The 24,689-nt window shown below is 42.9% G+C and overlaps 1 protein-coding gene across 1 annotated transcript in view; it reads right to left on the reverse strand.

Annotated features, from left to right (window-relative positions):
* Positions 1-1,293: 1,293 nt before the first annotated feature.
* Positions 1,294-24,689, reverse strand: part of Slc4a5 (solute carrier family 4 member 5) — an 80,737-nt gene continuing 57,341 nt past the window's right edge. The window contains exons 16-26 of the mRNA XM_048352771.1: positions 23,528-23,728; positions 18,640-18,753; positions 17,264-17,425; positions 16,337-16,515; positions 15,125-15,197; positions 10,979-11,047; positions 10,159-10,332; positions 7,207-7,359; positions 5,866-5,950; positions 4,573-4,640; positions 1,294-2,472 (exon numbers count right to left, since the gene is read on the reverse strand). Of these exons, the coding sequence (XP_048208728.1) occupies positions 4,606-4,640; positions 5,866-5,950; positions 7,207-7,359; positions 10,159-10,332; positions 10,979-11,047; positions 15,125-15,197; positions 16,337-16,515; positions 17,264-17,425; positions 18,640-18,753; positions 23,528-23,728 (1,245 nt within the window). The 3' untranslated portion in view covers positions 1,294-2,472; positions 4,573-4,605. The remainder of the gene's footprint in view (positions 2,473-4,572; positions 4,641-5,865; positions 5,951-7,206; positions 7,360-10,158; positions 10,333-10,978; positions 11,048-15,124; positions 15,198-16,336; positions 16,516-17,263; positions 17,426-18,639; positions 18,754-23,527; positions 23,729-24,689) is intronic.

A 24,689-nucleotide genomic window follows, 5' to 3' on the forward strand; every position in this document is an offset into this window, starting at 1 on the left:
ATGCTTGCTGGGCAAATTTTGAGATAGGGATAGGTTCTTCTATGCTATCAAAAAGAGTTGTTTGGGGCTGGGAATATGGCCTAGTGGCAAGAGTGCTTGCCTCATATATATGAAGCCCTGTGTTTGATTCCTCAGCACCACAAATATAGAAAACGGCCAGAAGTGGCGCCATGGCTCAAGTGGCAGAGTGCTAGCCTGAGCAAAAGGAAGCCAGGGACAGTGCTCAGGCCCTGAGTTCAAGCTCCAGGACTGGCCTCCCCCCCAAAAAAAGTTTGGAGTTTGTTCATTCAGGAAAAGGAGCTCCTGTCCTAGTCAGCTTGACCTACTCCTTCCTTGTACCTCTGCCAGTGTTAGGAGTTTGCTGGGGAGGTTTCTTTTTTAAGAGTTATGGCCCATCTATGCCATGCCTGTTGATTTACCTAAATTATTAAACATGGAGTAAGATGAGCAGACAGGATTAAGTTTTATTGAAGCATGCTTACATTAAAAGGGGGGGGGGAGAAAGTACTGACAACATGAAGAAGCACAACATGTCAATGTGTTGAAAGCTATTGAAATTAAACTGTTCATAATATGTACAAAATATAAAGTATAAGGTAAAAATTGCATGGATCAATTTACGACAACAAAGTAGCTAACATTGCAGTTTTCCGGCTTGTTTTATTAATCAAGCATATTGACTCCTGAATCCCTAACATTTCTACAGTTTGATGTGGAAAAGTGCTACTGCAGAGCAGCCAGGCTTTCAGGTTGAAATATTAAGGATGCATTGGTACAAAGAATTTAAAATGGAAAAGAACTTAAGTTCAGTATGGTTATGGACTAGTGAATAGCTTATGTTGCTATCAGGAGTGGTAGTGATATAGAGCGTTACCTCTTGGCAGTATCCTTTTGAAGGGAGTTAAGATTATTTTTGGGGGGGCTGGGAATATGGCCTAGCGGCAAGAGTGCTTGCCTCCTACACATGAAGCTCTTGGTTTGATTCCCCAGTGCCACATATGGAAAATGGCCAGAAGGGGCGCTGTGGCTCAGGTGGCAGAGTGCTAGCCTTGAGCAGGAAGAAGCCAGGGAGAGTGCTCAGGACCTGAGTCCAAGGCCCAGGACTGGCCAAAAAAAAGATTATTTTTTTTTAGGGGGGGGGACTGGTCCTGGGGCATGGACTCAGGGCCTGAGCACTGTCCCTGGCTACTTTTTGCTCAAGGCTAGCACTCTACCACTTGAGCCATAGCACCACTTCCAGCTTTTTATGTTTATGTGGTGCTGAGGAATCGAACCCAGGGCTTCATACATGATAGGCAAGCACTTTGCCACTAAGCCACATTCCCAGCCCAAGATTAACATTAATGAACACTTAATAAGAACTTTATATGGGCCAATACAGTATGCTGGGCTCTGAAGTGATAGTGATCTAGTCTCATTTGTCTTTAAAAACAAAATGAATGAATGAAAAAGTACCTGGATTTGTCATCACTTGAACTAACCAAGGTGATTTACTCAATTTAAATCTATAGTTGTTTTTGGTAAAGAAACTGTCAGGTTCTTTGTAGCTGTAGAATTAATATAGACATTGTTGATGTTCATTTAATGTAAAATTGAAAATGTCCAATTTTAATTTTCCTGGGAAAAAGTTTTTTTTTAAATAACTAGTTTAATATAATCTACCCAAATAATTTCCAATCATTACTTTAAACTACTGGTTTGATTAACATTACAAAGTTATAATCTCCCCAAATGTTGTCTAACATAAAATGTTCATGTGAATGGAAGTTTGATTTTGGGAATCAGCCATGGAAAACTGCAGGCAGGACCTACCCAAATCACACTTTGATTCCAAGTGTGAAAACCCAGTGATATAAAGGGTCATTTTGTTGATCTGACATGGTTGAGATTTCACTTTAGTGAGCACTGTTTAGTCAGATGTACTAGTTCTGCATTAATTCATTAACTGACAAAAGTTCTTCCAAACCATCTAGATATAAATATAACCTTTAAAAATGTAATTGGTGTTTTAGATATAAACGAACTATTGCCCATTTATCTTAGTATTTGGGGAGACATTCATTTCAAAAGAAATACAATTTATCTGGACTACATTATAGAGGAATATTCTATATTAGGTATTTAAGTAACTGCAGAAGGAAGGGAAGAGCTAAGCATTTAAGTAGAACTCTTCATTGAAAGATCTCCAGTTTTCTATCAGGCTGGAGGCCCCATAAGGAAACAGGCACCAAGAAGTTTGATCCAGACTCCCACAATGAAGACTAACACCTCTCACCCTATCCCCAGCCGGGAGACGCTGCATTGTCCTATAGGGTGGTTTCACCATTGGCCTCTCTTCCATACTCCTCTATGTCCGAGAAGTCATAATCAGATTCCATTTCTATCTTCACCTGTGGCACCATGAAGACGGGGTTCCGTGGGTAGCTGAAAGCAGGTGAAGCTGGACAAGAGATTTTGAAGTGCAAGGTGATGCTGAGTGAGGAAAAGTAGGAAGAAAGAATGATTATGTAGTTGGGGGTGTTTAAAACACTATCTTCCTATCTTCCAACTCCAAACAACTTTAATGCAAATGGTCCTTTTGCTAATGAACTTTTTTAAAAAAGAAATATCCTACATTAAATATATAAATCCCTGGGGACAAAGTGCTCTATATCCTGAGCTTTCAGCCACAGTCATTAAACTGGTCTCACCCTCAGTCTGTGCTTCATAAATTTGGCTCCCCATTGTTGAAAGAAATCACATGTACAAATTCCATAGCATGGAGGACAGAGGTCTCTGGACCTGAACTCCTGCCTGTGTTCCTACTTTGCTCACACATCCTGTATTTGCTCTTTGCCCTGTGTGTATATTTTCAAATAGTGCTCCAAGCACATTCTCATTGCTTAAAAACACTCCTCTTAGGCTCTGCCCTGATCTGTACATTGGGCAGGGAACTATTGATTGGTCCTAGAGTCTCCTGACAATCTGTCCCTTAGAACCAGCTTTTCTCTCCTGTATACCAGTACTGCACACTGTGATTCATGTCTACCTGTCGCTCGCTCTATATCCTCAGGAATCAAGCATCATCTCTGGCAGATACCAGGCGCTTAACATTTGTGAAACTATATCGTGTTGCTAAGCCTTTGCTTTGGCAAGACATAATCCTGCTATTTGGTGGTTTTTGCTTCCTTCTGTTTTGACTTAGTTTTATTTTGATACTGATGCAGTTGGGAAGCAACATCTGTAGTTACCAAATTTTCTGCACTTCTAGTTCCATGACTGGTTTAACAGGTTTGGGGAATTGCTCTATTGGGGTCTAAATTCTTTTGACTGTATGGAATTGGGACAATTCGAGATAGAATCTAAACAAACTGCTTTTCTTCTAACAGGGATTTGCAAGATCAGTGGCATTCAGAGCAAAGGAGCTTGTATTAGGCATGTGGGACTAAAGAACATGTAATTTGGCATGTGATACTCCTAGGTTAGAATGTCCTTGGGCCTGCAGCCCAAGGTTAAACTGTGGTCACTCCTGATGCTGGCAATATGGTAACAGTTCACCTCATAATTCAGGAGACCCTATGTGCTTCCACCTCTTGGGTGGATGGTAAGTCTGGAGATTTATCTGCCTCTAGATGAGGTATCCTGTGATCTTACATATTACTAATGTTGGATCTAGCACCAAGTAACATCTGTCCATTCTAGGGCACATGGCAGGAGGGGGACTGCTCCCACCAGCTTCTCTAGTAATAAACTGTAGCCCAGATTCTTTTTCATTTCTCAACATCCTGTGTAATGATAAAGTAGTCCCCCTTTTTCATGTTTAATTTTTTTTTTTTTTTGTCGGTCGTGGGGCTCGTGGGGCTTGAGCTCTGGGCCTAGGCGCTCGCGTCCCTGAGCTCTTCAGCTCAAGGCTAGTGTTCTACCACGTTGAGCCACAGCACCACTTCCAGTTTTCTGGTGATTAATTGGAGGTAAGAGTTTTATGGATTTTCCTGCCCAGGCTGGCTTTGAACTGAGAGCCTCCGATCTCAGCCTCCTGAGTAGCTAGGTTTACAGGCATGAGCCACCAGCACCTGGCTCATGTTTAAATTTTGATCATTTATACCAAGTAATCACATTGTTGGTTGGGAGCTTCTAGCATCTGGATCTTAAATCCTTTCTTGACTGTTCCTAGCTCCACTTAATCTTTATTTCTTGTTAGATTTATGTTTCTGATCTTTGATAAGACATTGTTTTTTTATTCCATGCAGTATTCGAGAACCTGGTCTTTTGATCCTTAACATACATTCATTCTGCCTTTCAGTAATAGGTACTTAAACTATGTCCAATTTTACTATGTCTAGTTTTATTTTTTCCAATGTTTACTTTCAATACTCCATGTAATATTTGTAGTAAGTCTCTTTACTAAAGTTGAATGCCTTTGTGTGTTTTAACCACATTGTGGATGTCATAAGAAGACTCATTTGTTTCTTATAAGGTTGATTGATCATCCCCAAAATCCATAGTGTGAAATCCTAGTCCCGCGACCTTCTAGATATTGCTTAGTCTCTTATCTAACACCCAGGAGTCTCTGATCCCATTCTGAGCCTTTACCTTCGATCAAGTTCTGAGCCACTGAAGGAAGAATCAGAGTGAGTAACTCCAACTGGAAGATCTTTTTCCTGGCAGGAAATTTTAGTATCAGATGTGAAATAAGTTTAAGTGAAATAAAAGAGAACATCCTATTTCTCTAACCCCACCTCCACCATTTATTTTTTTAATTCTCTAACCCTAAGTACAACACTATTTAAAAGGAATGCTAAGACTTTTAGAAATGGGTGGCTTCTGGCTCAATCCTTCACCAGGAGGTTCTTAGCTGGTTAGAAGGGAGTGAGGCATGGGGAGGACTAGAGTAGAAAGATGGAAGAAGTAAACAGATGGGAGCTTGGAAGGAGTGTGAGGGCCTTGGAAAGATCTTACAGTTTTATGATGGAGAATGGTACTAGGAAATCCTCAAAGGAACTGAGGGTGGTGGTAGGATCCCAGGTAGTCCAGCCATAACCTCTGTCTTTGAGAGAGCCAAGGAGCTCAGGGTCAAGACAGAGGCTGGAGCTTTCCAAAGGCTCCCAGGACGGGCTGTGTGGTCTTCATGACACAACTGTCCACCAGTTAGGAAGGGTTAGAATGGCAAACTTTCACACAGGCTATAAGCAACCCATCCTTCCCCAGCAGTCACCCCTTCAGCACATGCAGGTACTTGTGACTCATACTGGGACCTTTGGTTCTTTCTGACTTACCATCCAGATATCTACCTGTTTCCCTAAAGGCAGAAAAATGATTTGAGTTCTCAATCATTTCAACACCACCCCCCCCCCGAAAATATGAACAGCTCAGGTCATATTAGGGCTCATGTGTTCTTTTTGTTGTTGTTGTTGCCAGTCCTGGGCCTTGGACTCAGGATCTGAGCACTGTCCCTGGCTTCTTTTTGCTCAAGGCTAGCACTCTGCCACTTGAGCCACAGTGCCACTTCTGGCCATTTTCGATATATGTGATACTGGGGAATCGAACCCAGGGTTTCATGTATACCAGGCAAGCACTCTTGCCACTAGGCCATATTCCCAGCCCCAGGGCTCGTGTGTTCTGAAACAATTCACAGGAGGACAAGTGGGGTCAGTGGTACCAAAGGAAAGGCAAGGATGAGGGTTTGGCTTCAAGTGAAATTGGTTGTAGGAGTGAGTCTTCAGAGTGTGCTTTGAGATTCCATTTGATCCAGGTTTCTGTCTAGAAACAGCCCTCTAGCAGCGAAAATATCGGACTTCCAAGTAGCAGGTTTTAGAAGCTCCTTAGGGGAATAGATGGAGGATTAGTAGTGAATAGGAAAGGAGAAATACCAGGTGTTTTACTTACTGGCAATGCAGTGGATACCATTTTGGGGATCTGATTGGACACTTTCCATAGGAATCTTTATAACTGAGGGAGGAAGGAACTGGGGCTGGAGAAAAACAGTGGGAAAAGCTGATAAACACCACCAACATAACCATTTTGGCTTTCTTGCCATGATGGAACATGCATATATCTACAATGTTTAGACTGCCATCCTCTTCACATCCAGACTAAGTAGTCAGGGTGCTGCTAGCACCTAGAGACCCAAAGGGCAGTGAGCACTGTCAGTCCACTTTCTAGACACCCAGGGAACAAGAAGGAACTTGTCCTGGGATGTCACTCCAAACATGTTTCATCTGTTGTATAGCCAGTCATTGGGAATGAACTTTGCAATGCTCCCAGTGTTGCTATAAAGATGTGTGCAAGATGAACCTAGGTAACTTGAATTCATTCTTTTACCGAATATAGCAGATAATGCAGAGATGCTTTCCCCATGCCTCCAACCCTGGTGTAGTTCCTGTCATGTGAAAGCTATGCAAATATTTATTGGATGAACTAATGAAAGAATTAGTATTTATTTTTAAAGAACTTGACCTCTTTGCTTTCAAAGTCTACCTTTTTCCAAATTATCTCTGTCCTGAAAAAGAATAGTAATTAAGGGCCTGGGGGGTTTTGGCTAGTCACCACCATCAGAGTATGACTAGGCTCCACCAACTAGTCAGGAGGATTTGCCTGTGAGCAGTTTTCATTTGCAAAAGGTGAGATCACTAGAGCAAGGTGGATGAGTTCAGGTCAGATTGAGCCAGGCATGACATTAAGAGATGACATGTGGGCAGAAACCAAGTGTCAAAACCAGGCATGATTTTATTTCCCTCTTAGACAGTCAGCTATTTGCTCATGTGTAAGTTACTTCCCTTTGGGGTACTGTGTCATCATTTGTAATGAAATTTGAACCAGATAATCTTTTTGCCTAATGTTTTGAGATTTACGATAACTTCAGGACTCGCTTCAGAACACTCACAGAGTGTTTTAGGGGTGGGATGTAGGAAAAGCAGGTAGAGAATAGGGGTAGATGGAACAAGCAAGTAGGAAATGTCACTCTCCTTTCAGTGAAGATACATGCTTCTTGCCTCGCTTCATCTTAATACCTGGGGCATATTAGATGCCCTATTTGTTTGAAGAAATTCCTAGGAACAGATGGACTCTCAGCACCCCAGACCAAGGCAGGAAGAAGCCTGAGCTCAGCTTTGATTGAGTCCAAGCATTACTGCAGGCCACCTGAGAAGCTACCCCTTCCTGGTAGAGGTTGAAGTGAAGGGAAGGTCTCTAGACCTCCCCTTTGCCCAAGCATCACATCTTTCCCACCTCGTCATCACTGTCCTCATGGGCTCCTTTCCTTTTCTTCTTCTTGTCTGTCTCCTTTTTCTCCTTCTCGGGGAGGATGTTGTCAATCCAGGCCAGATCATGCTGGGAGAAGATGAAGTCCAGAAGCCTTCGAACAATAATAAGGCCTAGGATCTGTGGTGGGTGCACAGAGAGACTGAAGTTTTGAGGAAGCTCAGAGAAAACCATTGTCTATGCCATGCTTGGCTCCCAGTCTCCCAATGTGACCTGAACTCATCCACCTTGTTCTGGTGATCTCACCTTTTACAAATGAAAGCTACCAGTTAGTAAAGATTAATCCATGGAATAGTGTTTTCTCTTGTCTGGGTACCTTTTCTATAAGCCACCATTCATCCCCACCTAAGTCTCTCTCAATATAGTCTTTCCTCAAGTTACCAGATACTGAGAGGGACAGAACCTGTGACAGTTGAAGTGGGGAGCCAGGATAAAGACCATGGGTTGGAGAACCACAGTTTTTCTTTAAATCCGTAGTTATCAGACATGAGTGTTGCTCCAGAGTCACTTGGATGGCTGGTTAAGACACAGATTGCTGATGCCACTGCGAATCTCTAGTTCAGTAGGACTGGGGTGGGGTTGAGAATGTGAACTCTAATACATTTCCCAGGTGGCTCAGGGATCAAACTCTGAGATCCATTGTCCCTCTGACTCCATTTCTGTGCTACCAATCTCTTAACAAAACTGAATATAGTAGGACTAATTGTTTTTCCGTTTTTGAGATACTGGGGTTTGAACTAAGGGCTTTGCATTTGCCAGGCAGGTATTCTTCTATTTGTCATACCCCAGAAGGATAACTGGAATATTTAAAGGGAAGTTTAGAAATTTCTAGTTAAGACAAACAATTTAAAGAGAGTACTCTGTAGAGAAGATTAAAAACTAGGGGTGTGTGTGTGTGTGTGTGTGTGTGTGTGTGCGCCATTACTAGAGCTTGAACTCAAGCTTCTGTGCTCTCAGCTCACGGCTGGCATGCTACTACTCCAGTGACACTTCCACTTCTAGCTTTTTGCTAGTTATTTGGAGATAAGAGTCTCTCAGATTTGCCTGCCAGATCTCAGCCTCCTGAGTCACTAGGCTATATTTAAGTTAAAAAGTTTTTTTAAAAATCCATAGGAGAGGGGCTGGGGATATAGCCTAGGGGCAAGAGTGCCTGCCTCGGTATACCCGAGGCCCTAGGTTCGATTCCCCAGCACCACATATACAGAAAACGGCCAGAAGCGGCGCTGTGGCTCAAGTGGCAGAGTGCTAGCCTTGAGCAGGAAGAAGCCAGGGACAGTGCTTAGGCCCAGGACTGGCCAAAAAAAAAAAAAAAAAAAAAAAAAAAATCCATAGGAGAGGTGAGGCTCTTGCTCTTCCCTGTCCTGGTTGTGTGGTCTGGGTCACTTCCTCATGCTGAGTCTCAATTATATCATCATCATTAAAGCAGGATTACTGGATGTACTTCATGGGTTGGTTTGTACTACAGGGAACAACACTCTGTAAATGCTTGTCCTTACTGTTATTATCCCACCTTTTCTCATCTCTGAAGCCCATGAGCTGTTGAGGAGGAAGCATTTCCCTTTCCTTGGGGGGTCATTCTCAACCCAGGCTACAACCTGTTGACTTCCTAAAAATACTAAGGCTTGAGCTACCTAGAAGATTCTAGCTGAATTGATCTGTGGTGATCTAACTCAAATTTTCCAGGATCAATAATCACTTAATAAAGTATGTGTACTCCAAGAATCACACATTTAAAGTTCTATTTATTGTATTTTATTTTTCTTCTTCGGTGTTGGAGCTTGAACCCAGGACCTAAGAGTCAATTTCTCTACCACTGGCCTACAGGCCCAGCTCCTTAAAGTTATCCATCTGTCCTTACTTTGGCCTCTGGTCCAGATCTGTATGTGTTCTACCAGTATTAGTCCCCACACTGTGGTCCCCAGATGAGACGGGGCCGCTTCCCACACAAAGAATTATCTGGAGAACCAGATGCAACATAATTCGTTTTCTTTCACTTTCACTTTTCTTTTTTTTTTCTTCCTTCCTTCTTTCGTTTTTTTCCCCTTCGTTCCTTCCTTCCTCCTTCCCTCCCTCCCTTCCTTCCTTCCCTTCTTTCTTTCTTTTTGCTGGTCCTTGGGTTTGAACTCTGAGCCTGGACACTGTCCCTGCACTTCACTCCACCACTTGAGCCACAGAGCCACTTTCATCTTCTTCTGAGTAGTTTATTGGCGGTAAGAGCCTTACGGACTTTCCTGCATGGGCTGGCTTCAAACTGCAATGCTCAGATCTCAGCCTCCTGAGTAGCTAGGATTACAGGAGTGAGCTACTAGTACCCAGGTTCTTTCACTTTGTTTTGGAATTTCAGAATTCTATAACATTTGCAATGGTCAAAGAAGTTCTCTATATCTTTCTCCAGTTCAAACTTCATATTGTCATTGAGTTCTGAAATTCTTGATCCTGTTTTTCCCCCAGGACACCTCACTATTTCTCTTTATTTTTAAGTGCTCTTGAATGGGATGCCATATTTGTCAAATTCAGTTACTTTGCTTGGTAAAAGGATTTTTACTTAGTATGAATCTACTTCTAAGAAGAGCTTGAAGTTTGGTGGTGTGGAACTCTGTTTGCAGGTTAAGTTTGTCCTTCAGCCCCAAGCCAATCCCTATCCCAGCACAGGCATTGAGTGGCTTTTGCTGTGACCTCACACTTGGGTTGTCACCGGAGGGGTGCCTGCCACAGTGACAGTCTTTCCAGAGTTGCATAGTATCTGGCCTGTCCTTAACCTCTAAGCTAGTTCTGCTCTAGTGAGGCAGGCAGGCAGGCCTTCAGTAGGATAAAGGAGAAGGGCAATGGAAAGTGAGGCAGTTTGGTACAGGCTGGACCTCTTAAAGGACACCTGCACAGTCCAACCTGCTGAAGTAGAGGAATCTGAGTCAACTTTACCATAACTGGGAAGATGATGGCAGCCACGGTGGACTTGAGGATCCAGAGCACTGCCAAGCAGAGGATCTGCACAAGGGTGAAGAGGTGGATGCGGCGTAGAGGCACGTGGCGCAGGAAGGCATAGTCTGGCTGGTGCTTAGCAGGCATCAAGAAGAGCTTGCAGCGGTCCCAGAACTGGCAAGGACAGTGCAGGGTTTAGCCAGGCAAGCTAAGCCCTGAGGAGATAGGGTGTGGGGGTACAGGGTGGTGTGTGTGTGTGTGTGTGTGTGTGTGTGTGTGTGTGTGTGTGTGTGTGAGTGAGTGAAGGCCTGCTGAAACCTGAGACTAGGGAAAGAGGTGTCTTGAGAGGGAGGTCAGAGAGGCAACTCCTGATCAGACCTTAAGATGCACTGCAGGAGAGGAGGGGAGGGGCCCTAGAGATAGTCGCACAATGAATATGGTACATATTCAAGGAAAATGCAGCACAAGCTAGTCAAGACATCTGGGATTTAGTGGCAAACAAAACAAAATCTTTTCTTTTTCAGGGTTATCTTCTGGGGGTGGGGCGGGGAGGGTGGGCAAGTGTAGCAAAACGGTCACTGGAGTTAGCTGGGTTTTGAATTCTTAGCTTCAGTTTCCCCATCTGTAAAGTGGGGATCAAATATCTAATTATATGAATTAAATTATATGACACCTGTCTAAACATTTTACCCAGAAACTTATTTTTACCTAGTAAATCATGGCATTATTATTACTATTATTTTTAAATGAGGTCTTCACAATATTGAAGTAGACACGGAGGGTGGATCTATGTCGCATCAGCCCAGGAAGGGAGTCTTACCTGTATGCCATTCAGCGATGCCACACCCATGTAGAGGAAGACTCCATACAGCACTGGCATGGGGATGTACTGAAATGACAGTTTGGGGTTGGCTCTGGGGTGGGTCCTTGGACATGTGCTCTGGACAAAGATGCCTCCAAGCCACTAAGGCTGAGGAGCTGGTCTCTGGGGGCCCTAAGGGTCTGAAAGCAGATCTGGAACCATAATAGAAGTAGCAGTGGGGTGGGAGTGGAGGTGGGGGTTGCTAGGCACCACTGCTTCCTCTCTAGCTAGGAGCTAGCCCTGTGGTCTGGCTGAAGATACTGCTTCTGAAAACTAGGAAAGCCTCTAACACTGCTGCCTGCTCATTCCTGCTAGTCCCTCTCCCTGCCCCTTTCAGTCTCCGAAAGCTGCCCACCTACAGGGGCTAATGACCTTCAGTGAGCCAACCTACATCAGCAGGGCCCAGTACATGTACTAGAATCCACACATCATACACAGATATGAAGCAAAACAGTGAAACAAAACAGAAGCAAGTGACGTAATCACAACTACTCATAACTACCCACTAAAAGTTTGGTGGGTACCCTTTCTTCCAAACACAGGAGACAATGGTGATTTTTTTTTTCTTTCCTTTTTGCTAGTCCTAGGGCTTATACTCAGAGCCTGAGCACTATCCCTGGTTTGTTTTTACTCAAAGCTAGCACTCTACCTCTTGAGCCACAGCGCCACTTCTGGCTTTTTCTGTTTATGTGGTGCTGAGGAATCAAACCCAGGGCTTCATGCATGCTAGGCAAGCACTCTACTGCTAAGCCACATTCCCAGCCCTTGTTTGCTTTTTCAAAAATGCAATTATATAATTCATACTGTCCTATAATCATAATTCAAATCTTCTTCTTTGTCCTCCTTCGTTTTTTGTGTGCCAGTCCTAGAGCTTGAACTCGGGGCGTAGTTGCCATCCCTAAACTTTTGTGCTCAAGGCTAGCACTCTACTACTTGAGCTACAACTTTACTTGGTTTGGTAGTTAATTGGAGATAAGAGTCTCCTAGACTTTCCTGCCCAGGCCGGCTTTGAACCACGACCATCAGATCTCAGTCTCCTGAGTAGAAAGGTTTACAGGCATCCACCACCCGATGATTTTTATACACACTAAAATGTAAAGCATACTCAATAGAACTCTATTGAAAGAACTGGTAAAAGAAAAAAAGAAGAAAGAAGTGCAATTAGGGGCTGGGAATGTGGCTTAGGGGTAGAGTGCTTGCCTAGCATGTACAAAGCCCTGGGTTCGATTTCTCAGCACCACATAAACAGAAAAAAATTGTAAGTGGTGTTGTGGCTCAAGTGGTAGAGTGCTAGCTTGAGCATAAAGAAGCCAGGGACAGTGCTCAGGCCCTGAGTCCCAAGCCCAGGACTGGCAAAAACAGAACAAAACAAAAGAAAACAGAAAATAAGTGCACTAAAAAAAGCTATACAGGTACATAAAACTGGTAAATAGAACCCAATGTACACTCTCTATAATTCACAGTATCAACAAGACAACTCCCCTGTTGGTAACATAAATAAGAATGAAGTATTTCAACTGCAGTGTCATGTTGAGTAAACAGCTCTCCAGTGTTATGTCCCTTCCTTCCTTCTTTCCATCCTTGTTGGGAATAAAACTCAGAGCCTTGTATGTGTTAGGCAAGTGCTCTACCACTGGAGCTGCAGCCACAGCTCCCAGTATCAGTTCTATGGGTCTAACACTCACCTCTCTCTAGCATGACAAACAAACATACAGTTACAAAAGTTAAATAAAGTTTATAAGAGGGTATATTGATTGGAAATAAATGATGATTAAATCTAGGCCCTTGTGTGTTCATTAAGTTATGTTTTGTTGAACTGGCTACATCAGATTTTTTTCCTTAATATGATATTTGGTACTTGTGTCATCTAGTGATAATACTTTAATCACTTAACTTTTTTTCACAGAACAATAAACATTTTTATTATATAAACTAAGATAGGCAGGAGGACTTATTTGCCTCTTCAGGCCTTGGTTTTCCTCAGGGAGAACACCAACTGCTTGCTCTCTATCCACCTATTTTTGGCTACATTGACAAGATCTTGATACAATGAAGACAAGAAGTTTGCCCTCCTCCAACATGCATCTAGATAACTGATGATTTGGACTTATTTTGCTTTTATTTTATTTCTTTTGAGCCTTAAACTAGCATTTGGACCTATGTGAACCCTTGAAAACTTTCATGGAAAAGTCACTTAACATCTTCTCAGATCTGGGCCTTTCTACAGCCTATTTTATAAATACATAAATTAATGTAGTAGAATTTCAGTTCATAATTTGAAAGCATTACAACATTTGGGTCAAAAATTACAGATGAAAGGAAATTTCCATTGTTGGTCAAAATGTGAAACTATTAAATGTCACCCAGGAAAGAATAATGTAACCATACTTTTTTGTGTTTGTGGTTCTGTGGATTGAACCCAGTGCCTTGCACATTCTAAGCAAGCACTCAGCCACTGAGCTGCAACCCCCATCCATCATTTCAATTAGTTTAATTATATTGTTGTATGCAGCTATCCACATTAAGAAGATAGACAATATTAGTATAAAATAAAAAGTTACTGAAATGAAATGTCTGTCAAAAGCTTAGAAAAATGTATACACAGGATATACCAAATGTGTTCACAAAAGAATTGATGATGTTGTAAATGGAACAAAAGAAGGGAAGCTGTAGGGGAATTTTCTGACTGCTTTGTGCTCCATTCAAATCCACACAAAAGCTCATGTAAAATGGCTGAATTGCTGAACACACTAACAGCTGGGGCAGAGCCCTGGGATCTCCTGAGGCCTGAGTCTCTATCAAGGGACTCAGGAGCTTCTGACACGAGTTAATAGAAACTTTGGACTACTAAAGTATCCTATCCTTAGGCAAGGGGGTTGTTGTTTTTATGTGGACAGGAATGCTTGTCAGACAGTAAGTATGAAGACTGATATACACAATGATTCTTTGGAGCCCTTTCCACAAAATTAAATATTCATTTGTCATTTAAAATAACTTAGCCAGCTTCCAGGGGCTCCATCCATAATCCTACCTAATCAAGAGTTTGAGTTCAAGGTTCATGAAGCCAGACAGGGCAGGAAAGTCTGTGAGATACTTAATTTTCAACTAACCAGCAAAAAGCCAGAAGTAGAGCTGTGGCTCAAGTGGTAGAGTGTTAGTCTTGAGTAAAAAAGTTCAAGGATAGTGCCTAGGCCCTGAATTCAAGCCTCAGCACTAGCACACTAAAACAAACAAACAAATAACTTTATAAATAAAATGCCTGCCCATCTGTGAGTGATATGTTTCCTGAACAACAAAAACATCCCTTTAAAGTCAGGCAACCTTATACATTCTGCTCCAGTATGCCAAAATCAATTCTTGAGCCAGAAATATGTTTTGAATCAATTACAATTAGGTTTTTTCAGTCTTTTTCACAAGTTCCCACTCATGAGCTGTTTTGCAATATTCAAAGGAAGAAAATGGTACAACATGTTACCTTAGTACCTTAACTCAAGAAAGAAGTCTAATGTGGTACTGGGTATTGAACATATAGCCTTGCACATGCTCAGCAAGCACTGGGCCACTAACATGGCATTAATGGAGGGGAAGGGCCATTGATTGGTGGTTGCATTCAGTGGAGGACAGAGTGGAGAGTCCTCGTGGGAATGCCCCATTCTTGACCAGAAAGTGATGGTTCGGGGGGACATACACCTCATAGGTATCCTTACTGTACATAGTTTCTTCCAACTGGCCTGGTGGGACATGAGCAAGAGGAATTTCAAACTGTGTGGGAAAAGCTCACTTATGTACTCAAGTCACTTGAGACAGAGGAGCAGATGACAAGCTTAGAGGAACTTGGGAAGTTTTCTGCTGCAAAGTTTAAACTTCAGAAAATGCGGAAACAAGGAAGAGCAGCCACAAACCACAACATAGATACACTCAGCTCAGGAAGTTCTTGATCTAAGTAGGGACAAAACTTGGTAGAACTGCCTGAGAGAACAATGAATGTCTTCCAGGAAGGTAAGCGTGGTTGCTGGGTGGATGAGACTAGGTTGAGGCTGGAGGAGGTTTTGATCTGATATGATTTTCAGGCAATGTGGCCAGGAGTAGGGTGCAAAGCCTTACCTTCAGGATGGGAGCCAGGAAGACAGAGATTCCCGTCAGGATGAAAACAATGATGCCAGTTACTCTCTGCTCCCTAGAGGAGAGCAGCACACTATCAGAGGTGACCCACCAGGTGCTCAGTGACAATTTCTAGCCCCCAGTTTTCCTGTGGGCTCTGAAAATTGTATCCAAAGTCATGGCCTCAAAGAGCTCCATTGGGCTCTCTCTGATAGCCTGAAACTCTTTTGACCCTCAAAGGGGAGACAGGGAGTCCACTGACCAAGGCCAGGGTATTTTGTAGGTACCTTAGGGAGACTGGTCAGAATACTGCTTAATAGCTGGGGTGCCTAAGTTATCAGACTCGGTTTGAAACTTAGTCTGCTACTTACTTATCATGTGGCATCAGGCAAGATGGGCCAAAGAAATGAAAGTAGTAATAGCATGTATGCAAGGAGATTGTTGTGATATTTAGCATTTATTACCCTGCTGTTTGGTGATAAGCGCCTCACTCTTGTGAGCCATGACTGGTAAAGATCTGGGGTAGAGACACATCTGCTGCCAGAGCAGGGCTGGGAGAAGTAGGTTTGCCTGAATGTCCAGACCTTGGCACAACCTAGGTTGGAGCCCTGAACTCCAGGAACAGATTGCTTAGGTCCAGTCATTCAAAGGCACTATTTTATCTAGTCCTAAGACCCCAAATAAGGATAAAAGGCATAATGGAGAAGTTGCCAGGGAAGTCATTTAGGGAAATGCCAGGGTTTGGTGTGGGTAGAAGACATGCTTCATTCCTGAAATAGCTTGGAGACCCGATTTGAGACAAGGGAAGAAACAGATACAAGCCAGGGCCACAGGCCTGGTAATGGGGTAGACCCAAGAAAGCTTTCTAAATAGAGATTGAGCAGAGCAGTAAAGCACCATAGGCCCTTGGGGCCTGGAGAAAGAGATAAAGTGCAGGGCAGGTAAAGGCTCTAGCATAACCTGTTAGGTGAGACTCTCTTGAGGTCAAATGTATTTATGGGCATGTACACTACTGGGAGACTACTGAGCAAAAAGCACCACTCTGAACTGAATTCTTCCTTCTTTCCTTCTCTCCCTTTAGGTCATCACTCCTGTCTCTGCAGTTCCTGAGCTGTCAGAGTGAGGGGCCTTTTGCCCAATATCCTTGATAGTAAGTAACACCACTTTTCCTGCAGCTGGTCTCTCCTGTTCAATTTATGCCTTGCCCCTTCCTACCTGACCCCCAGGAACTGAGGTTGCTCCCCAGGGGCGCTGGTCTCCGTCTCCATCTTGAGGCTGTCAATGTGGGCGATGGAGATGACTGTGGCAGCTACGTACCAAGGGAGCCCCGTGAAGGAGCACAGTGCCATGAGGATGCCCACCCAGAACAGGTCCAGATGGTAGCCAGCAGCTTTCTGTAGGGACAAGAGAAAGGAGAAGCCTCTGGAAACTTACTCTTCTTCAATGTAGCCATGTTACAGAATAGGGTTCAAGGGGTCTCCCTGCCTTCCAGAGTGTACTTTGAGGTGCTCTTGATGGGGACTTCAGAAGAGTTGGGTCTCATCACTCCCAGAGGTGGCTTCAGTTGCCACCTTGCTAAAGGGTGAGCCAGGTTAAGGATTCAGGTAATGGAGGAGGGGATGTTTAGGCTTGGAAAGGCTCCTGTTCTGGCTTTTGGTTTCCTGGGGAAAAGGCCACTGCTTCCACCCAGAAACCACAGTATCTACAGTTTTTGGACAAGGGCCCCCCAATAGGGCAGACCTTATACCAACCTTAGAGTGGGGTAGGACAGGTAGCCTGAGTTTCTCAGACCCATAGTCAAGGAGGGGAGTTTTGGTGGGGGAAGAAGGGCTGACTAGAGAAGTGCTTCCCTCATGATTTAAGACCTATTCCCATCTTAGCATCTTCTTAGATGTCCAAGTTAATTGTCAAGAGATACAGAGGTGGAGGGGCACTTTAGGAGAGGCAAGGGGCCTATGCCCAGTAGTCTAACTTGGGCTAGGTCTGGTGATCAGATGAAATCACCACCATGACTCTGTTTGAGAGGCATGTTCCACCCATTCCATCCACTTAAAGTGGGAACTTTTCTTTGCTCAAATTATGAAAAGAAACATCATTTCCTACTGTCATTCATCCTGGCTTTGCTCCTAACACCAGCCTTACCTTCAGCTTGTTTTCCTTCCGGTTGACAATGACAGCTGTGATCTGCTGGTCCATGAAGATCAAGATGGTCACCAGCAAGGCGGGCAGGATGCTCGCCAGGTACACCCACCACGGATTCTTCCCAAAAGGGGCCACAAACCAGCCTCGGTCAGGCCTTGTGGGCTGGGTGGAGCAAATGGAGAGGGCCCTTTCCTCTCTCCCTTGTCCCAGGCACTTGATTGCCAGCCCACTCTCCCACCTGGGTGTATGTTTCAGGTACAATATTTTCCTTACAAACATTAGGCATGTGCAAGTTTAAAGAGATCATGAAAGCAGGCAGACAGACATGGGAAGGAGCATGAACACAGCCGGGGTCTGCAGAACCAAGGGATACTTAGCTGCATCTGGGGTTGATTGGAAAACAGGCAGGGAAGTTCAGAGGGCAGCCAAGAGAGGAATATGCAGTTACTAATTGCAAAAGAACAAGCAAGAGACCCCAAAAAGCAAGAATAACACATTTATGGGCCCAGTGTCTGACTTTTCACTTGTCTGAGGACCATTGTAGAACTGTCTCTAAAACATCAAACATCAATTCAGACTGCATGTTGAGGATAAGGAGTTATCTGTGAAGAAGCTGACATTTATCTTGTATTTATGAGAGATACAGCATGAAGCCAACATGAGTTCTACAGAATGTGTTCAAGTTACTCCAAGAACATATATAATAAGTATAATATCTTAAAGGTAAAGACTGAAAAGGTAGGGAGAGTAAGTTTGAATTCCCTGCCCTAGTTAAATGGTTGGTACACTTGCAAGGTAACCAACCAGACTTGAGCTTAGCTATAAGCCAACCACAGCACCAGCTCTGGATTAGTAGGTAAACTCTAGGCTAGTGGGAAATTTCTGAAGCTATGGTTCTGAACTTGTGTATGCCCAGAATCACCTGGAGGGTTTATTAAAATGTACATTGCTGAGCTCTGCCCTAGTTTCCTAAAGTCTGATGCAGAACTGAGATTTTTGCATCTCTAACATTTTCCCAAGTGAAAATGCTACTGTTCTAAGGACTCCTCTTTAACAAATCCCAATTGGCCCAGCTAGTGGCCACAAGACAGAGATCCAGAAACCCTCAAATAAAAGTCCAGAGGCTTCAACTGGGATGGAGGGTAGTTTCCAGCATCTTCTCTACTCCAGAGATACATAGTAAGATGTTATAGTGAATTTTTCCCTACCCACCTATCAAGGAACCACCCCCACAGAAGCTGGGCAGGAGAGGAACGCACACAGAACATCATTAGGTTCTCTTGGCTGAGGGAAGAAAGTTTGGTGAGTATAGAGAAGAAAGGTTCTGCAGCTAATGGGCGAACAGAGTGAGTGTCCAGAGTGGTATTGGGGCAAACCTTGATGACATTAGGCACGTGCAGTTTGGGGGTTTCCAGACCAAAGCAGGCATCAATTCCACAGAACATCAGGATGGAGAAAACAATGGAAAAATCAGCCACGAGGGCTCGGACCTGCCAAAAGATGAGGAGCAAGTGAGTGAAAAACCTGCAGTGCTCCATCCAGGCTGGGCTCCCAAGTCAGCAGGCTCAAGCTCAAATCCTGGTTCTGCCCCTTGCTGGCTGTGGCCTTGGGGGAACATGGTATCTTTCTGAGCTTTAGTTTCCTTCTTTGGGAGACAGATAATGACAACAGCTACCTTGAGAGGCACAAGTGAGCTAGGTGTGTACAGAGTGGTTGGGATGTGGTATGTATTGTTAGGATGTATATGGCCCTGATGACATGTACTGGTGTGACAAACTGAACTCAGCAGTAGGTGAGGTGAGGGCAAAGGTTGAATCCAGAGGAAACCCAGCCCCCTTACCCAAATATGACCAACAAATATAACAAAGGCTAAGAAAGAGGGGCTGGGGATGTGGCCTAGTGGCAAGAGTGCTTGCCTCCTATACATGAGGCCCTGGGTTCGATTCCCCAGCACCACATATACAGAAAATGGCCAGAAGTGGCGCTGTGGCTCAAGTGGCAGAGTGCTAGCCTTGAGCAAGAAGAAGCCAGGGACAGTGCTCAGGCCCTGAGTCCAAGCCCCAGGACTGGCCAAAAAAAAAAAAAAAAAAAAAAAAAAAAGAGGTCCCTCAATTCCAAAAGGACCCCCTGGCGATTCTCAGACCTTCTGTCCATCAAGTCGTTAGCCTCTCTCCTGTTTTCAGGAGGCCAGTCCTACTCCAGTCCTAGACCTGGCCTCCTTGCCCTCTCTGAATCACTGTCGGCTGACACCTGTTCCATACCCTCTCTCATCAATTCCACATACAGAAGTCTCAAAGCAAAGGGTCCCCCATTCCTTCCTGCTGTGTGTGTGTGTGTGTGTGTGTGTGTGTGTGTGTACCTGGGGCTTGAACTCAGGGCCTCAGTACTATCCCTGAGCTTTTTAGACAAGGCTCTACCATTTGAACCACAGTTTCACTTCTGATTTTTTCTGGTGGTTAATTAGAAAGAAGAGTCTAATGGACTTTCCGGTCCAGGCTGGCTTTGAACTGCAATCTTCAGATTTCAGCCTCCTGAGTAGCTAGGATTATAGGCATAAGCTACCAGTGCTCAGCTTGCTATCTTTAAAATTTTTATCTTTCCAGAAAAAGCAATTTAAAGGGCAAAAGCAGGTGGGTAGCCCATTGACTTGGTTTCTGACACTCTCTGTTCCCTTTTCAATTTGTTATTATGTAATATGGAACTGATAAAAAACAAAATTCACAGCATAAAAAATGAAAAGGGAAGTCTCTAATTCTACCTTTCCTCACTTGAGTCTTACCTTATAGACACAATTATTTATGTCTGCTTGTTTTTAGTGGTGGGAGGTTTTTTTCCATGTCTATTAAATATGCTTATAGCTTTATCTTTTGGTTTACTAATTAAAGCATTTCCTTTTCTTTTTTTTTTTGCCAGCCCTGGGCCTTGGACTCAGGGTCTGAGCACTGTCCCTGGCTTCTTTTTGCTCAAGGCTAGCACTCTGCCACTTGAGCCACAGCGCCACTTCTGGCCATTTTCTATATATGTGGTGCTGGGGAATCAAACCCTGGGCTTCATGTATACAAGGGGCAAGCACTCTTGCCACTAGGCCATATTCCCAGACTAATTAAAGCATTTCCTATGGATTGGATTTAGATTCCTTTGTATTATTCCTATGCTCCTTCCTCGTTCCTAACCTTTTGTTTGTTTGAAAGTGTTTGCATGGATTTATTTTAGTATTACAGTTAAAATAGGATGAAATAGAAAAATATAGAGAAACATTTCCTACTCCCATGTAAGAAACGGGAGTGAAAGACTCCCTTGTTCCCAGTCTTTGATAGTTGTAAGTTCCTTCTACAGGTTTCCTTCATACTTTTCTGTTATACAACTAAGCCTCTCTTTCTACAACTTTTCCCCAAACCTCTCATTCTACATTGTGAGAGGTAAGAATTGCCAGGTCTGTCCTTGCCACCTGCTCTCTCCTTTCCTGACCCCTTCCACCTGTGACACTTTCACTTTCATCTTTAATTGCCAAAGCAGAGAACACTCGTACTCTGTTCCATAAATGCATCTTGTGTGTTTCTTCTATAAGTGGGTTGTAAAGGATGACATCAATATCTTTATAGTATTAATACTGTATAGTATTGCTTTCACTAGACACAGTATTCTAGGTCACTGTTTTGTATGTCAAAACAAAAATAGGCAATTTCATATGGACACAATACATGTCTATGCATTTCAGTGAGTGTGTGTGTGTATATGTGTGTGTGTGTGTGAGAGAGAGAGACAGAGACCGAGAGAGAGAAAGAGAGAGAGATTGGGGTTTGAACTCTGAATCTATGCTTGTCAGCCGGTTCTCTTACCACTGAGCTACATCTTCAGCTCTGTGTGTGTGTGTGTGTGTGTGTGTGTGTGTGTGTGTGTGTGTGTGTGTGCATGAGTGCACATGCGCACGTGCGCACACGAACATGCTGGTTATTTTCAAGACAGGGTCTTGCTTCCTACCCTGGCATATGCCTGGGCTATAATCTACCTATTTTAGGCTTTTTGTGATCACTAGAGTAACAAGCCTGTGTTAACTAGCTTAGCTTCTGGTTGATAAGGGATCTTACAAACTTTTTCCTACCAGGACTATCCTTGAAGCAAGACTCTTCTAATCTCAGCCTCCTAAACAGTTAGGATTACAGGCATGAGCCACAGGTACCTGGCTATATCCATCTACCTTAAAAAATAAAATTCCAGCCATTCTGTTGACACTTATCTGTCATCTGGTGGCATCCTTGACAGTTTACTATTACCATACATCTTTATACTTTTACTAAATATATGTATATCCCTCAACAAAATATTCTACAAAATACTGCATTGCTACATTTTATATAAGTACCAACATGTCTGTAATCTTCTGTAATTTGCTTTATTTTCTAATTATATTTCTTAGTTTTCCCATTTCTTTCTCTCTCTCTCTCTCTCTCTCTCTCTCTCTCTCTCTCTCTCTCTCTCTCTCTGTGTGTGTGTGTGTGTGTGTGTAGGTGTACATTATAGTTTAATGTTTACAGGATTTTTCTGTTTTTTATTTGCCTGTTAAGGGATGGAGTCTGATGATTTTGTTTTTCCTCTTAGAATCAGTGCTTGTGTTGCTATTCTTGCACATAGGTGAAAGTTTCCCTGTGGTGTACTGGAAGTAGAAATGCTATTCTGAAGAGCATGTTATCCTCAACTCTATTGGAGGAGCTCATTGATCTCTAAACTGAATGTACCAGGACCCCTTTTCATCCTGCAAGTGCTTTTACTAGGTGGAGACTTGGAGAGAAGTAGGGAGTTAGGGAGGAAACTTGAGGGCACATTTGTTTCACATACACACTGTTTTTCTGAATTTGTATATTGTAAAGCTTCCTAGTGTGCCTTTATTTGTTGTTTAAAATATTGGGGAAGTATAGATATTCATATTAGAGGTTTTATTATTACTGGTAGCCATAGTAACACTTACTGAAGATGGCTGTGGGAGAGCACATGCGAGGCAGATGCCATGAGAAAGTCATGAAAACTCCTCCACGTACCCTGTCTCATGGCACACTTCACATGTGCAAATGGCATTTTGATTAATAAGTGTTTTACTTCAGATGCAAACAAAATGCAGAAGATTTAAAGTTGCAATTAACATTTATAATAGCACAAAACAACCAACTATCTAGGAAAACATTTAACAAAAATGTTTTGAACCTCAGAGCCAAAACCTAGAAAACATTATGGAGAAAAGATCAAAATAAATGAAGTGTACCATATTCACAAATCAGCAGTCTCAGTTCTTCCAAAATTGTCAAATAGGATCAACATAGTCCTATCAACATTCTAACAAATATTTAATTTTGGTGACAGTGAAAATGATTCACTTGGAAATGCAAGAGCCAAGATAATATTGTTAAAACACAAAGAGGGAAATTTTAGCCTAGAATTGAAGACTCTGATACTGGTATAATAATGAAAAAAACAACAGTCAAATAGAATTTTAAAAACCCATAGACTGTTATATAGGGACATTTGCTATATGGCAAAGAAAGCCTTGCAAAATGATGGAGAAACAAACAATGGTCTTTATATATTAAAAGTACTGACAAGAACAACTGGCTATTTATATAAAAACACAAAGAAACATCTCAAAGTGTACATCAAAATCAATTTTGATGGATTGTAGATCAAATGTGAAAAGGAAAACAATAAAGCTTTAAGGAGAAAACACAGGAAGATTTCTTTGTCCAATATTTTCCTTGTAGAAAATTTCTCTATATTTGGGTACAGTAAAACTAAGAATTTCAACAGACCTCATTAAGATAGCCAAAAGGCTGGCCACAGAATGAGAAAATGCAATGCATATGATCACAAAAGTGTTTCTACTCATAATATAAAAACTATTGCAAACCAGAACACAAAAAGAATGCAATAGATAATGTACAACAAGTTGAAACAAACACTTTCTAAAGATGAAAATTAATGATATTTTCAATTCATCAATCATCAGGGCAATGATAAAAACTTTAAAATACAATGAGCCTTACTTCACAAAAGGCTAAAGATTAAAGTCTGAAAACAGAAAGGGTCAAGTCAAGCGTTCTTGACAAGGCACTCCTATTCTCTACAAATCCAAAATTTTCATTCTTAACTTGTAAAAACTTCAGTGCCAAGTGGGTGTCCATCCTGTCATGAGACAGAACCTTCTGGAGTGACTCCTCAGGGACCTTCCTAACAGTGTCTGAATGTAGGCCCCTCTTAACTGCAGAGTGTGCTTACCTTGGTAGGAAAATAACGGCTGAATTTGAATTTCTTCAGTGTTAAGGTCATGGAGTATGTCCCGAAGAAAAGGATGAAGGACATTAGTGCCAGATCTGGGATGAACTGGCATGAGTTTCCCAGCAGGCGGCCACCATAGCTCAGACACTCCTTCTTGCTCAGCAGGGACCAGTCCAGAGCTGTGAGGTTAAGGGGGTTGTACTTGGAGACCAAGCACAGGGGAGAAAGGGTCAGCAACTTCCTGGTGGGTTAGATGTGTGTCCTTCCCACCTCCCATTGGCCTAGACAGTTTATATACCTGCCCACCCTCTGAGAGTCCCAAGCCCTCCTGTCTAACAATGGAGCCCTCAGCAACAGAATAGTGTTTGCGGGGACCGACTCACTCAAGGAAGCAAAGGCAGGCAGCTCCCTGGGACTGTTAGGAGCTCATACACATTTCATCAATGTATTCTAGGATTTAAGGTTTTGCTAGCAAGGAGGAAGAAACAATGCCCTTTCCTCAGTTGCCTTCACTTAGATCCTAGTCAGTCTATCATGGGTCCTACTGATACCTCCCTCCTAGAGCCAGGAAGCTTCTGTATGCAGAAACAGCTGGAGTTAAGGCTCAACAGTAGTGTCTGCCTAGCAAGCATGAGCTCCTGAGTTCAAACCTCAGTACTGCCAAAACAAAACCACAGTACCACCAGCTATGGTGGCTTACTCTTGTAATCCTAGCTACTTGGGAAACAGATTGGTGGGTCAAAGTTCAAGGTCAACTCCAGGCAAAAAGTCTGATCCTTATCTCAATCAATAAGCTCAGTGTGGTGGCACACAACTGCTGTTCCAGCTACTAGGTAGGCACAGCTGGGAGGATCTTGATTTGAAGTCAACCCTGATAAAAAGCTTGAGACTCCAAGGTAACAAACAGTACAAGAAATGCATCCAATGCCTAACGTATGAAACTGTAACCTCTCTGTACATCAGTTTGATAATAAAAATTTGAAAAAAAAAAAAGCTTGAGACTCCATCTAAAAATAATATAGCCAAAAGGGACTGGATACATGGCTCAAGGGTATAGTACCTGCCTAGCAAGCATGAAGCCCCCAGTTCAAACCCCAGTACCACTTAAATAAATAATCAAACATAAGTTTTAAAAGTGGTATGTTCCCTGAAGGTATCATTC

Source organism: Perognathus longimembris, chromosome 8 (genome assembly GCF_023159225.1).
Source record: "Perognathus longimembris pacificus isolate PPM17 chromosome 8, ASM2315922v1, whole genome shotgun sequence".
Lineage (NCBI taxonomy): Eukaryota > Metazoa > Chordata > Mammalia > Rodentia > Heteromyidae > Perognathus > Perognathus longimembris.